Below are 15519 nucleotides of genomic sequence, written 5' to 3' on the forward strand. Positions count from 1 at the left end.
CTCGCTGAGCACTTCATGCGGGTCAAGCGTCACACGCTTCCCTTGCCCCCCCGCCCCGCCACCCCTCCTCCCGTCTCTGTCTTTTTTGGGGGGCATTTAAGCGCGGCGACCCGGTAGCCAAGGTCGCCGCTAGCCCTGCGCCACAACTCGAGCGAGGAGTTTGGCGACGGTCCCTCGCAGCGCAGCACGCTCCGTCTCCCTGCCCTGCCCCCCTCCCCGCCCCGCAGCAGCCTCTCTCCTCCCGTCTGCCAAGGGCTCTCCTTCCGTTTCGTCCCCGCTCCCGCCGCGCCTCCCCCGGCTTTGGGCATGCACCAGGGCCCGCCGCGCTGGCAGCACCTGGCCTCGCCGGCGGGGCCTCCGCGCAGGGCCCGAGAATCGTCCTTGCTGACGGTAAAGTTGTAGTTCCTTCGCCACAAAATGGCGACGACGGCGAACTACGACTCCCGGCGTGCCGTGCGCGCCCGCCCGTGCCTGCCGCTCATTGGCTACCGTGCGAGGAACCCCCTTCGCGACGCTCGTCCTTCCCCCCCGCCCCCGTTGGTTTCCCCCTCTCTTCGTCTCCCCTCAACCCCCCCGGCGGCGCCCGGTGGTAGAGGCGGGGGGGCGAAGCTGTGTGAGGGACGGCACGGCCGGGCGGGCGGATGGGGAGGAGGGAGGGGGGGGGAAGTTTATTGGGAACCGCTGACAGGGAGCGGGGACGCAGGCGGGCGCCGCGGGAGGCTGCTGGCGGAGCGCGGGGATTAATGTGTCTGGGCTGGTGAAGCGGCGGCACGAAACTTCGTGCCTGTGGGCTGCGCCGCCGGGGCGGCTCTGCCCGCCCGCCGCTGGTGTCACCTCAGGACAGGCTGCCGGGCGGCTCCGTGCGGGGCGCCTCGGGGGTGCCCTGAGGTGACGCCTCAGCCGTCGCGCTGGGCCCCGGGCGGTGGCGGCGGAGGGGCCGGCGGGCCGCGGGTAACCTTGCGGATAACACGTCCACACCGGATGTGTGCTTTTAAATCCCCGGCGTCAAAAACCTGGTGTCAATGCAAAACGCCGAAGTTCCAATACTCGATTTATTTATCTTACACACACACCCCCCACACACACACCCGGAAAAAAAAAAAAAAAGAGCCGGAAACCGGGTGCGAGGCGGAAGGCGCGTGTATCTTCAGAGAAAACACAGCAGTTCTTTAACGGTGGGTTACATGTCTTCCAGGGGCAGGGAGGAAGGAGAGCAGTCGGTGATCTCCCTGGTGAGGCATCGCTGTACTCAGTCGGCCGTTTGTGCTTTTCTCTACAACTCACCGCAAACTTTGAGGTGACATATATCTGTGCTAATGCCTACGTTTATGTAATGCCTTAGGGACTTCACGCTGTCTTCCAGATGCAGCTTATGTGTTCGCATCCCTTCTGGAGGGTATTACCTCTGTTTGCATCCCTTCTGCAGAGTATTACCTCTGTTCGCATCCCTTCTGGAGGGTATTGCCTCTTGTTTGCGTCCCTTCTGGAGGGTATTACCTCTGCTCCGTGGGGGTGAGAACTTTTGGGTGAGGCTGTTGGGTGGCTGTGCTCAAAGTCAGGAGAGCAGGAGACACAGGACCCCCCAGAACCTCTCTCTTTCCCAGCCTTTTGTCTTAACCATGAGGCTGTCCTTCCTCACTTGCGTAGATAAGTGAGCATAGTGTTCTCGCTTTAGAAATAGGATGCAAATCACGTTTAAGACACTAAATGGAAAAAAAGCAAGCTACATCATGATTTCTTAGTTTTTCCGTTCAATTCTTCATGCTTTCTCCTGATTATTTAAAAGGCTTTTTTTCCTAGTCCTAATAATAAAAAAATGAAAAAAAAATCTGTGCTTGGCTTCATCCAAAATCAAGCTTTTATGGTAATACTACTTGTGATCAAGTTAATCTTTTGAAACCTTTTCTTTAGGCCTCTTGTAGGAAAGCATAAGTTATTTCTAAGTGTAAGTCTGAAGAGAGATTTTTGTTCATTTAAATGCACGTTTCTTGTAGGAATGTTTTAACTTTCTGCCCTCACTTATTTTTATTAAGGTGTTTATGTAGCTTGAAAGTCTAGGACATACTTGGAAGAAAACACTTTTGTCCTGGGTTTTCTTCAATTAATAATGATGAGTCTGTGTGCCTGCCTCTCTCCAGGAGACGTTTTGGAAAGCCAGAAGAGACAAAGATAGTCATTCATTTATTTCAAAGTCAATGACTGAGCAAAAGGTTCTTGTAGGAAACCTACCTGGCTTTTCTCAAATAACATAAGGTAGTGAAACCAACTATTTCCTCCCCCTTGCTTTGGAGAGTATTTCCTGAGTGTTAAGTCTTGGCGTCGCTATGTTTGCTACTGGCTTTTGTGCCATGTGTTGAACAAGAGCTTACTGTCAGTGCAAACTAATGAATTTTCTTCTTTTTTCTGCTGGGTGGCAGAAACCTTTTCCATAGATCTGTGACTCTATTTACATTTGAGTCCTGTTATACAGAGCATTGTATTATGTACATGCTGAGTATCATGTATCTGCAGTGGATCTTGCCTTTCAGTTCTAGCTTGTGTGCATTTTGGACACTGACCTTTTAAAGACTGGAGCTGAACTGGTTTACAAAATTAATTAAATGTTGATACAATAGCAGTTAGTTTCACAGGTTAACTGCTGCTGATGTCAGTGTTTGCCATTACATTTGATCACTTCTGTTTTTCTAGTTTGATACTGAGTTTCATCCTGGCCACTTCCAACTATATCGTGGCTTGAAAATGTTTGAGAATTGACTAATGTTAGCGTGGTGGAGTTTCTTTCTTTGCATCTCATTTGTTTCTTCATTGTATGTAATCCTTTTACAAGAAATTACGCAGGTTTATGAAAGGAGCCCCGAAACTGGATTTATGTGTTCTACAGTTAGTTTTTGTCATTGTCCAGAGACAACCTTTCCAACAGTTTGCAAAGACTGGAACAGGCTCAGTGGTCTGTCAGTATGATACTGTTGTTCAAAAAGCTTTGGTGTGTTTTTTTTTTTAGTGTGGTGGGGTGATGATATTGTGGATTATTTGTTTGCATGAGAATAACACGTTCTGGGCATTGTACATTTGGACTTGTGTATATTAAACATCACAGGTGCAGTTATCTCTGAGCAGGAGGTGAAATATCATCACTTTCTAGCACATAATCTTATCTTCTACTACATGATCCCAGTGAAAAGTGAGAAGAAGCGTCATTAAGAAGGAACCTTGGTGATACCTCTCCAGCTGCTAGAGCTTTCATAATACTTGCCTACTTCACATCTCAACAAAGATAAAATCTCTTTGAGGTTATAGGAAAAGAACGTTCATCATAGCTGATTTATGTATGACTGCACCTTTTTAAATCAGGGACTACTGCTTTTGACACTGTCAGATGGAAGGCATGTGTATATGCAAAATGATTTGTGGTATCCTCGGAGTTCTGGGGCAAGGTTTTTAGTAAGCTAATGGGGAAGGTCCCGGTTTGCTGGTCAAAACAAATAAAAGAAGAATAGTTTGTTCATAAGGAAAAGGTGGATCTAGTATAAACCAAAGCGAAGCATAACCATTTCAGGTTTTTTGTTGTTGTTTATTCTTTCTGGTCAAACAGATAAAACAATAGGCACAAGCAGTCCAGGCAAGGCAGAAAGAACATGGGGTGAATTTGTGAGCCATAATTCACCAGTCAGCAAACAAAGGGCATGATGCCAGACAAGTTCAGCCATAAAGGAGCCTTGTCTTGGGGGCAGGCTGTGATTGTTTGTGGACAGATGGCTGCTTACTAGTTCATAAAAATTACTTCTGGATACCTTTTCCTCAACTGTGTTATATTTACCTGAATTATGCCTGCCTTGGAAAAGACTAAATTAAGTTCTCTAGTGTTAAACAGGTTTTCTACATCTGAAAGAATGCAACTTTGAATTCTGAGATCTAATTTCTTGTGTGGATGAAAGCAAAACCTTTTATACACTGAGAAGGATGAGGGTGGGAGAGGGTTGGTAGCTTTGCACTGAGGGATACAGAACATGCTTCTAGCACTAGAATCAGGCTGGCGATCTGTGGAGATGCAGTAACACACAGGGAATTCACATTTTTTGAGGTCTAAATGCCTTTCTTAAATTGAAGCTTGATAAAGTAGGTAAAGAGACTACAAAAGTTGACCCTGAGGTTTGTAAAATCCAGACATGTTCCTACAGAGTAGCTCTTTGTGCCACAAGTGATGACACCATTTATGTATTGCACATTTTGTTTCATGTTTGGGAAGACAGATCTTTACCACTGGAAGATGAGTCTTTCTTGTAGCAGGTAAGATGGATGTGAGTACCATCAGCGAGGGGCCTCGACCTGTAGATACCTTGCCACTGACTTAAGTTTATGTCTAGACCTGACATCCTGGTTTCCACATCCCCTAATTTGAGTTCCTTTCCTCCTTCTCTTGAGTTTTACATCCTATCTTTCCTGTATTCATATTCTGCCTTATTGTTTTGCATTGGTTATAAAAGCCCCATGCCACATTACTGTAATATTGGAGTAGAATATTAAAGATAGTGTTACAGTACATATCTAAGAGAAAAATGGCTACTGCTGTGAATGAATCCCTTGCAGAAGAGGGAAGTAGAACTTCCTTTTATTTGTTCCCTTGGGGAAAGAGAGATATGGGTAGCCACTTGCTGGCAGACAGTTTGGCTGTGTCTCCACAAATTTTTCACTTGTTGAATATATGCATAAATGTACACGTTTGTCAAATATGTACATAAAATGCAAACGTAATGACCGTGCAACATAGTAAACTGGGGTACACACAAGGAGGTGTCTCTGCATCTGGGCCTAAGGGTTTCCCGGCCGGCAGCTTCTGTCACGCAGCTAAGCTCTACATGTGTAGTGGATTCTGTATCACATGCACAGGGAGACTGGATTCATGCAACGCAGATTTATGCATGTGATATAAAGTTCTCTGGGTAATTGAGACATGGTGCCTAGCATCTCCAGGATCCTTGAGGCAGCCTTCCGTACATGTGCAGACAGACACTACACAGATGGTCAGAGTGAAAGGATATTAAAGTGGCTAAGTTAACCACTCAAAAGTTACAAAATACCAGAATTAGGAAATGCTTATGCAATCTTAATTCCATCCATACATCTATGTATTGCTTTGTAATAAACTTAAAATAGAATGCATACACACACACCCCAGGATGATTGGGCTTTATTCAGTGTATTAAATGAGTCTGCTCTGGGGATGAATTGGAGTGCTTGCTGAAGGAGAGTGTTGTCTGTTGAACTCTTACCCTCCTGTGTTCCTGTGAATGCAAGAAGGGAAGACATAATCTCATTGTTAAAGCAGCTGAATGTTGCTTTGGAGAAGTTGATTCTCTGCCAAGGAGTGTGATGCTGGATAAGCCATTTACATCAATCTTTTAATAGTGGCCAGGTCAGCACTACTAATTTGTACGTAAATAGCTACAGTTGTCAGGTGGGTGATGAGTTGTGACTTGTGACCATCATAGCTCCTTGATCCAAATCTAGTGTGCAGGATACTTTGTTCCCCCACTTGAAAATGTAGAAGAGGAGATGGGGAAATAAATATGTCTGTGGTTGTTAAAGTGTTCCTGTTAGCTCTTGCATTGTGTTCCTCATTTTATGCGTTCTCTTAGGACTACACATGTGCATCTGCACCAAAGGCTGCTGGAAGCTGTATCCTTTGAGCACTCAAAGAATATGCACTGTGTAGTACTACCAAGAATCGGGTTTAAAGTATTTAGAGATGCTTCAGTTCTGAATTTCTGACTGCCTCAGTTTACAATTTGTAAAATGTGGCTAAGGTGCCTTCAGCTGACAGAACTGATGAAAACGGGGCTTGTGAACAGTCATTATGTTCTTGATGTGAGCACCGCAGAAAAAGCAATATCCCTTCATTTGGCCCTTTGTCTGCCTCTTCTCTGCTGAATTTAGTCTTATGTCAGCTTTTCTTTTCTTCACATTTTATTTCACTGCTTTTTACAGCTGGCAATGTAAGGGTGCTTGTCCTTGCCACATTGTTCAGCATTTACTGCAGTTTGCTTAGTTGCCCTGCATCTGTTGAGAAATAGGACTGTGGGACAGTAACCCTTGAGGCGCACAAGCTCTAACAAAATTCTCAAAAGCACACGAGCTTGAATGAAAATTATCAAATTGGTACAAACTAGTTTTTGTTTCAGTGCAAGTTGCTGAACAACCTGTTATTTGTCATAAATGTGAACTATTTTAGTTGAGTTAGTAATTTTAACTGGTTCATTAAATTGAAGTAAGATGCTTTTACACTGAAATAAGAGCTGTATGTGAAGAAGGGGAACAGGAGTGTCTTAATGGGTGGAAGAGAGGCTTGAGAGAAACACTCCATTCTGCCTTCCTTCCTCCTCTTCTTCCTTCTCTGTGTCCATTTGAAACTGTGTGTTTTTTCTTCCCTCCCCACCAGCCTTATGAAGAGTATAAAGCTGACTTTGAGCCATGGGGAAGATCAGGCTCGTGGCACCAGTGCAGTCAAGGTTGTGATCAGAGGACGACGCTGGCTAGATGAGCAAGGGGAGGATCTCCTCATGGCCACCTCTGCTCTTCCCTTTATGCAAAGGTAGGTCTGCCCAAACTGGTGTGATGTACTGCAGTGCATGTTTAACTGGCTGGGACGTGGCACCCAAGGGAGCCCAGCACAGTCAAAAGAGGCATGGGGTAGTGCCGTAGCAGAGGAGGAACAGATTGGGAAGTGGTGGGAGAATTGAAAGGGGAGGGTGGAGGTGGGGCTGGAGTTGAGTGCAGAGAGCCAAGTACAGTAGGCTGTGAGAAGGGAGAAGGACTGGGGAACAGGGCAAGGAATAAGTAGCTGGAAAGGGGCAAGGGCTAGCTTTGCTGTAGAAATTGAGTCTGGTGATTTTGGGGGAGGAAGGGAAGAGGCAGTACAGGTTTTTGTGCTCCAGGGTAGACTGGAGGCTCTAGACACTCCCAGTTCAGCCAACAGGGCCACACAAGCCTGTCGCCTGCATGTCTGCCTTTCCTGCCTGCACATCAGCTGTCTGGGCAGAGCCTCCCTTCCAGGGCCATTTGCTAAGCAGGCCTTTCTCGAGAAGAAAGAAGGTTGCCTTGTTTGAGGTGGCTTAATTTGCAAAGAGAGTACATATGGCTCTGAGATGAGATGCAGCATGCTGGAGCCCATCTTTATAGGCAGTAATGATGCTCCTGTCGAGCAGAGGACACAGTCTTCTGTTGGAAAAAAACCCAAACAGCTCAGTTGCCCAGAGCTGGTTCCAGGTGATGACTTAGTGTGGAAAAGTGGTGAATCAGGCCTTGAGCTTGGCTCCAGTGCTGGCAGGGTCAGTGCTATTGGTGTCCAATTTACTAGCCAAAGTTGAGCCATCATTTTGCCTTGTAACTGATCATAAATTTCACCCATTTGAAACATCATTTGTATTACAGCCAAACAGAATTAATTTTGAGCACAGCAGAGGCTGTGTTTTTTAATAAGAGGCCATGTTTATAAATAATGAAGTAACACAAATATAGTGGAGGCTCCTGCTGAAAGGACAGAAACAGCAAATTATTGTTGCAGTCATAAGGAAGGTTATCAGACAAGTCAGTGTTTATTAACAACATAGAAGAGGCCTGATCCTGTATGGTGCTGGATGCTCTCAGTTCCTTTTGAATTTTAACCAGTTTTTGAGGTACCCCAGCACCACAGAGTCAAGCCCCTGAAATCACTAAGCAAAGAGCTGAGTGTATGATTTGCTTGTTCTTAGTAATAGCTTTTGTTGCCCAAAAACTTAGGAATGTTTCCTTCTTGTTTGTGATAGCCAGTTACAATAACTCCAGTGGTGATCTCTGTTGTTTTTATTGAATTCATAATATGTGCTGGCTTTGCATGCGCAGTTGCAAAGTCTTCTGCTGATGTGAGCTGGAATTTGTGCTGTTTGGTTCGTGCTATGTCTCCTGTCACTGCAATGCCTATATAAACACCGTACATAGTATGTAGTAGCTTGGTGTGAGAGGCTAAGATAAAACACCAGCTGTTTCTGAAGATATCGCTTGCTGCTATCAAGAGGTTCAGGTTAGCAATTTTAAGTGTTACAAGGACCTGTAAGGACCTGTGTTTTTGAACTGCTCTCCTAGAGAGAAGGTTGAAATGTACATGCCTGGCTATTTTGGGAATCGTTCTTTCTGGAGTGTGCTTATACTTTATGAAATGCGAGCTCAGGGAATATGGATAATAAAGCTGAATTATTTTCCTTGCGTGTTTGTAGATTAAGGATAGCGGGCATGAGTGAGTTGTGGCAAAAGCTGAATTACGTTTAAAATAGCACCAGCAACAACAAGAGAGAAAGGATGGCCCAACCAAGTGTAGGTCATGTCGTTATAATTCTTAAGGGATTCAGGTACAGTTTAAGGTTTGTTGTCTTCACTGACACAAACACAACACATCGGGAAGACGATGGGCTCGCTCAAGTCACCAGCCAGCCAGCTTCCACCGTGCCTCTTGCTGACCAGTCCAGGAAGAAATAGCTATTTGCCAAAGAAGCTGTTTGTTTTATTTCCAAGCCCCAGTGGGCCCAGCCCTTCCTGCTCAGCAGCTGCAGCAGTCTCTGTTCCTGCTTGGTGCCTGGCCTGGGAAGAGGTTGCTTGCTGGCCCACGAGAGTGGTTTTCTGTAAATGGCTTACAGGGAATGCTGTGCAGGAGCATCTGGCTTTTTTTCAATTGTTTGTTTTATTAAAGTTTGTTTATTAAAGCGAGTATCTGGTCACAATGGAAACATGTTTTTTGAAGCCTGTGTAGTGCCAAGAGAGCATGGTTGAGCACTGATCAAGTTATTGCTTCCCCAGGATCAGAACTACACACGCCGCTCTGCAGGCCCCGTGGGCAGTGTCACAGCATCTCCTCTCCTCCCTCTTCCAGTTGAGTTCTGCTGGATTTGCTGTAGTGAAGGCTCCCTGCATCTACAAGCAGGACGGTGAGGTAGGAGTCACGCTGCCTGTGGCATTTTCCAAAAAACAAAGGTTAGATCTGTATTGCAGATTGCAGGGGGACCAAAGCTAGCTTTGAACAAGCCCATTTGAGTACCTCTGGCAGTCTAGCTGATGAAGTAGAAAGGTCTGGATGTGCTCATTTATCCCACTGAAATGTATGATTGTTTGCCCTTAGATTACTTCTCTGCAGTGATAAATTAGTGCAGAAAGCCAAGTCTACCTCTAGTACCCAAGGCGGTTTAGCCAGCTTTGCCGCACACATGTACCCAGTCAGTTGTGTTCATTAATTAAAAAGTTTTCAGACTGCCAGGGTTGCCTGTAAATTAAAAATATGCTTGTCATACTGAGTTCCTATACCATTCTCCCATCAGTTGACAGGAGAACATGACGCCTGCAGCTGTCATGAAAAGTGTGGGCAACAGCCCTAGCAGCCCTTTCTAGTAAGTGCGTGCCTGGTAATTTATGTAATCGTAACATAAACTGTAATATGTCATCTTGCCTATCTGGGCCATGAGATGGCTCATCTTCTGAACCAGGGAAGATGAGTTTTAAAACCAAGATAATCTTGTTTAGAATTTATGGCTTTTGCAATTGGAGCATCTCATCACTATATAATTATATGTTTGTATGTTGTAGTTTCTCTGCATGAAGCGTAACAAAAATAATCTCAGGCTTTCTTAGCAAACAGTTCAGGACAAGGGAACTGGGTGGATGAGGAAACGGCGTGGGAACACACTTACTTACCAGTGAGTCAAAGACTGGAATTCCCTCTGTAACCAGTAAAACTGTCTGGAAAGTTACATGCTCAGGGCTGCAGTGATTTGGGTTTGTTGAAACACTTCTCAGTGAGGCTGGTGTTATTCAGTCTCATGGCTAGGACTGGCTTTGGGCAGCTGAGTGAAACAAACGTTCCTAAGAAGAAGCATGATCTGAAGGCGTGAGGTTAAAATAAAATATGTTTTGCTGGCCTAGTAGTAGAGTGGTGATTTAAAAATCCTGCCTCTGAGATCAGTGTTGTAAGCCTTGAGCAATGGTTTGTGTCTACAGGGATGAGTGCATGTAGGTGTCAAGTGTTCTTGTAGCCATAGCAGGAATTTCTGGTTGGTTCGTGACTTCACTCAGTCTTGAAGTGGACACCCTTTGAACTGTTCTTTCTTCTGTAGCTATCTGTATTCCCACCCTTGCTGGAGACCCAGACTTGACACCTCGCCATGATCCAGTGACACAGCTGGATGAACTGAGATTTCTGAGGGGAGGATTTAGAATGGACTTCTCTACTTAGGATTCATCTTAATTCATCAGTGCTCATTGTCCTGCGTGCTGCTGTGCTGTGCTGCAGAAATGTTCTTGCAGGGTTCTTCCACTGGCCGTCCTCAGACCGCAAGGGACTTGGCAGTGCTCAGGTCTTTCCCCCTCGGACATTTATATTGCCAGTGGGAAGAGAATTCCTCACCCCTTCTGTGGCAGATGCGTTTTTGAACAGTAAGGATGTGCGAGGCAAACAGGATGGGTTGGTAAGCAATTCCATGTTGGGTGATTGTCGCCACATCAGCTGACAGAATGGCCAGAATGGTCTGTTACCATCTGCCCTTTGCCACCCATGCATTTCTGGCTTATCTTCTCCTATCTTGCTTCTAGTCTGCCTGCTTGAAAAACAAAAATCTAGCTGAAGAGACCTGCACTACTGGTTATTTGATGCAGATTTTGCTAAAATGCACTGACACATACATATAGTTCTGGCTGGTGGTAGCTGTGCATGAATAAACATAGCTACCCGTGGCTGTGATGTGGTATCAAGCTACTGTAGATAAAAAGCATGCTTTTTAATAACTGTGTATGGTGAAATGGTTATAAATGCGTGACTATGCAGTGTAGACAGGGTCTGATATATCATTCATTTGTACATTTGTAATTAATTGTAAGAACAAGATTGTTCTTTGCATGTGTTCTTTCTTTGCTGCCAAGCACGACAGAGAGCTATAACAATCTTATACCTTAAGCTTGTAATAAAATATTGTTGGTAACCTAGCAAAGAAATTTCTTAATTAAGTTTGCTGCACAAAATCCCATAATGCTTTCTAAGATTTCTTCCTTCTTTTTTTTTTTCCTAGGGCTCCTTAATGACTTTTACCTCTGACTATAATCAAAAACAAAATTTCTGATGTTTAAAAAAACATTTCTGCATATTTTTTCCATCTGGATACAATGGAGTATAATTTAAGACTATGGGCAGAAGAGGGGGTAAATGATGCATGTAATGATTGTTTTAACATTTACAAGAAAATAATTTATTTAAATTGGATTAAGCCTTAATATTATCACACTTTTCTACCTGATTTAACATGGGGGGGAGGATGGGGGAAGGGGGAGAAGGCAATTTCATGGTAAAGTGTTTTAAGTATTTAATATTTTATTTTCTTTTTGATCATCCAAGCATACTGCCCCGCAGCCATGTAAATTTTCCTACATACATATGTTCATTGCCATCTTTTACATTCCTCTGCTGACAGTGAAGGGGTCATACTGATGGAGAAACCGGACATCATCTTTAGCCAGGATGCCCGAATTAATTCTACCAAAACAAGAGGTGGGGAAACAGCAAAGAATAGTTTGCTTTTGTGTATTACTGCTTTTAAGTACTCCATCATCATGCTGGTATCTCTGGTATACATATTCGGAGTGAGCCAATGAAATCAGTACTTGCTTGGGACGGCAGACCTCAGGGGCTTGTGGCTTTTTTCTGTCCCCAGCAGTTTTCCTACAAGCCTAATTTCTGCTGAGCATGGATCTCTGAGTCCAAGTCCAAACTTTCTGATCTTCATCTATTTCTTTTCCCTGCTCCAGGAGAGGAATCAAGTGGGGTAAATTCTGTATCCATATGCTCCTCCAGCTTTCAGTCTACTGATTGAAGTGTTTTGTTTATAATAGTTGCTGTTTTCATGAGCGGGGGCAAAAACCCTCCTACAGCCAGAGGAGCTCCATTAGTGGTGGAACCAGCAAAGCCACCTGGTTTTCTGTAGGTCAGTGTTTCATGGTTTCATAGTGAATTACATTTGTCTCTTTTTTTCCTACTGTGGGGTCATTTGTTAGGTCTCTCTCCCATGTGGATTCTTTAATGTTTCATAAGGTTTACATTCGTGTTACAGCTTTTTTTTTTCATTTTTCCTTCCCCCCCCCCCCCCCCCCCCCCCCCCCCCCAGTTAGGGCTCTTTTAGAATCTATTTCTTCTCCTAGCTATTTATTTTTTTACAAAGAATGCAGGAATTTGAGACCTCTGTACCTCTACTGCATTTTGTTGAAATAGAAAAAAATTAACTGGAAACTCAGTGTGTGACTACACAAACTTCAGTGTCCTAGCAAACCAAGCAAAAATGGTATATCTTGCTAAGTACATTGCCTGGTTTGGGTCTGTATTTAAGTTCATACCTTCTGGGAGAAGTAAGTTTGGATTCCTAGTTAGTCCTGTTCATCCAGTAGAGCTACTGTCATCAATGGAAGATGTTCTGGCTTTCTGAAGCACCAAAGAATGATTAGGTAAATTCCTATTAAAATGGCAAATTTCCTTCCAGTCTCATTTCCATTAGAGTCAACTGGAAGTTGCTCATCGTCTTCAAGAGGAGCTAGATTTGCTTTTACAACTGTAGTCGGTACTGGGAGGTTGGGGTGGGCTTATTGTCTCTAACATACTGCTAATTGCTGCTGTACAAACCAGAAAAGATACCCAATTCCAGTTTCAGTTCACAAAGCTCTATGTGTGTGTGTAAAATCTTGTATTTGTAAATTGAGCAATTTACCTCTGTGCATTATGGTGATACACTACACATGGAATTCCTTGATACCTTTTTTCTATAATAGATTCACTTTTAAAACTTAAAAGTACACTTCAGATAAATGGAAGGTTAAATTCTAAACACATTCTTAGTGTGTGCATAAGCTTCTGTTTACTTGGGAAGTATAATATCAGTAGAGTACTTCTCGCTTTAAAGTTTATGAATTTCTTTCTTCTCTTCCTTAATTCTTTGAGGTGTCAGTACTGAGAAAGATGAATCATTTATTAGTGGGAGGCCTGACACATGATGAAATCACTATCTGACACTTCAATGACTTCCAATGTTGTTTTGTGAACATTCAGCAAAGCACAGATGATGTGATGTTGCAGTTCTGTGGGTAGTGTTTTCTTCTTCTTTTTTTTTTTTTTTTTTTTGCAAATGGGTGAAATGCTTTATCATAGTGTGTGAGAACTTCCCCATTTGGTATGAATAGCCTTTGCCTATTATTAAGAGTGATTCAGAAGCTCTGATGTAGGAGAAAAAATAGAACACATCTGCAGCTGGCAGAGAGGATCTTTATATTTCTCCTGAGAATCAGTGAAAAAGCAGAACTCAATCCACTTTTTTGGGGGGGAGTGGGGAGAAAATAACAGTCTTGGCTTGAGTGTTAATACCTATGGAGCGTACCCCTTATGACAAAGCATGCAAACCTCCATAACGGTACAAATGAAGTGCATCTAAGGGACAGTCCTGTGCTGGCCATTGGATTACCCCTTGAACAGGGGTCTCAACCCAAAGACATTTAGGGTATAAATTGTCATCTGAAAATAAAGCAATTGGCAATGAAAAACTGTCTGTTGGACAATAAGCTGAACAGGTTGACATATTTTTAAAAAGGTGTAATTTTAGTTCTAGTGTCTTCACTCCAGTAAGCAGTTCTGCAAGCATATAGGTTAGACCTTCTGCTTTACTGAACTTACCCCGACTACATCTTTCTCTTTTCCTCCTCCTTCCCTTCCCAGTATAAATGTTTTCGATTTGCTTCACAGTCAACTACATCTTCCTGCCAACAAACGTTGGAGTAGTTTCAGGCTATTAAGATATTTTCCTGCCTCACACAATTTGAAGGCTGAGCAATGTTACTCCTGCTCCTTTCCCAAGCCACATCACTCAACCATTCAGATGTGCTGCTGTAAGTGAAATGTCACAGGCTGGGAACTCATAGGTATAGACTTGCCTCCCATTACCAAGGCTGGCATCTAAAAGGTGGCTTCAGGGTTTTCTTCTAACTTAACTGGTTTTTCCCTTGGTTTCCTCAGAAGCTCAAGTGCTTTTCCCAGTGAATCCAGTCTTTCCTCTCTCATTCCTTGGACGTAAAATGTTTTCTCTCTTGATTGCTTTATATAGGCCTTATCACTCTGCTGTCTGAGCATCTCCAGAGCATCTCCAGTTCCTAATGTGTCTATCATCACAATACTTTGCGGAATGTACTCTTCACAGATGTATGTGGGTCCAGCAGAATTAAATATGTGTGAAACTGCGATGATGAGGGAAGGCTGTGGAAGAACTGGCAATTAAACCCATCTTTCAAGTAAAGACACAAGGTGTATCTTATGGGATGTTCTCCCTATCTAGTGGCTAATTTGGGTATCCTTGATTTTACCCTCCAGAGTTTCGGCTCTAAACTGTTCCACAGCTACTACTGGAAAGAAGCAGGTGACCTTTGGAGGTAGTAAAAGTCTTAATTACACATTTTCTGTTTGATATGGTGTGTTCCTCCCCATCTCTGCACCAGCATGCATGCATCAGATGTGATGATGTGTGCAAACAAGTCAGCAAGTACCAAACCACTTTGTTTACTGCCTCACTACTCAGGATCTGATGAAAAACCTGGTAAACTTCAGGAAGGGGGAGTCCCTTCCTTCTAGTCCCTTCCTTTTACCATCTTTCCTTAGCATGTCTTTACATTCAAATCATCAGTCACATTGGGCTTGAATCGTGGTAGTTCATCACAGCTTCTCAGCGTGCCCTGGCTGTTGTGGGATGCTTGGAAGCTTGGCTTTGTCCCTGAGAGGGAGCTTCCCTCAGCTCAACACGGAGGGCTGCTTGCTTGTCAGTGCCTGTCCTGCCACAAGAACACAGAAACTCCCTATAGGTTTATGGATCACAGGAGGCCATTTCCATGAAACCCTGCGTGCAGGTGTGTCTGAGGAAAGGGCTAGCAAGAGGAGGCTGCCCACCCCTTCTGATCTGATGAGGAAGCTCTTTTTAGGACCACTCCCAAACTTAAGCCAGGCAGAAAGTGCTAGATCAGCACAAGCAGTTTAAATATCAGGCGTTGGCTAGCCCAGTCTGGAGTGCGGTTCCAAGATGGTTTAAGCTGATCCAAACCAGAGCCGTTGGAGCCTGGCTTTGCATCATGTATATCCCCACCCCATCTCTTGCACCAGTGCTGGTGCTTGTTTGACTCCACCGGGAGCTGAACTGGCAGGGATGTGGTTTGATTTTTCGAGTTAGTTCTGCCTTTTCTGAACTGGTTTGGTGTGGGACCAGACAAGCATCCTGGCTGGCATGGGGAAGGGCAGCAGCTGGGGATGGAGGGACTGCGGCAGCCCCAGTTTAGATCGGATTAGACTGTCATGGAACCACAGTCTCATTTGGAGAATGCACATGAGCATCTCTGGGAGATTTGAGGGGACAATGCCCCCAGGCAGGAGGAGGGGCATTGCCATAGTAATCTCTCCCAGTAGTGCAGCTGATCCAGAGTGAATATTTGTCT

The 15519-nt window shown here is 44.3% G+C and overlaps 1 protein-coding gene across 19 annotated transcripts in view; it reads left to right on the plus strand.

The window, feature by feature from the left end:
* Nucleotides 1-213: 213 nt before the first annotated feature.
* The window catches only part of LOC114011272 (uncharacterized), a 45741-nt gene continuing 30435 nt past the window's right edge, over nt 214-15519 (plus strand). For 3 of the 19 annotated variants that reach the window (XR_003553113.2, XR_003553109.2, XR_008746388.1), the window contains exons 1-3: nt 658-1297; nt 6437-6589; nt 8827-8959. Coding sequence is in view for 3 of the 19 variants with exons in the window: in XM_055799235.1 (XP_055655210.1) it covers nt 1023-1297; nt 6437-6589; nt 8827-8959; nt 9342-9398 (618 nt within the window). In the remaining 16 variants the exon portion in view is untranslated. Of the gene's footprint in view, nt 391-480; nt 614-657; nt 1298-6436; nt 6590-8826; nt 9001-9341; nt 9575-9606; nt 9717-11480; nt 11558-11898; nt 11991-15519 lie in introns of those variants that run through there. The other 16 variants (XR_008746385.1, XR_008746389.1, XR_008746395.1 and 13 more) reach the window with 14 other exon arrangements.

The sequence above is a fragment of the Falco peregrinus genome, chromosome 3 (genome assembly GCF_023634155.1).
Source record: "Falco peregrinus isolate bFalPer1 chromosome 3, bFalPer1.pri, whole genome shotgun sequence".
NCBI classification, from domain to species: Eukaryota; Metazoa; Chordata; class Aves; order Falconiformes; family Falconidae; genus Falco; species Falco peregrinus.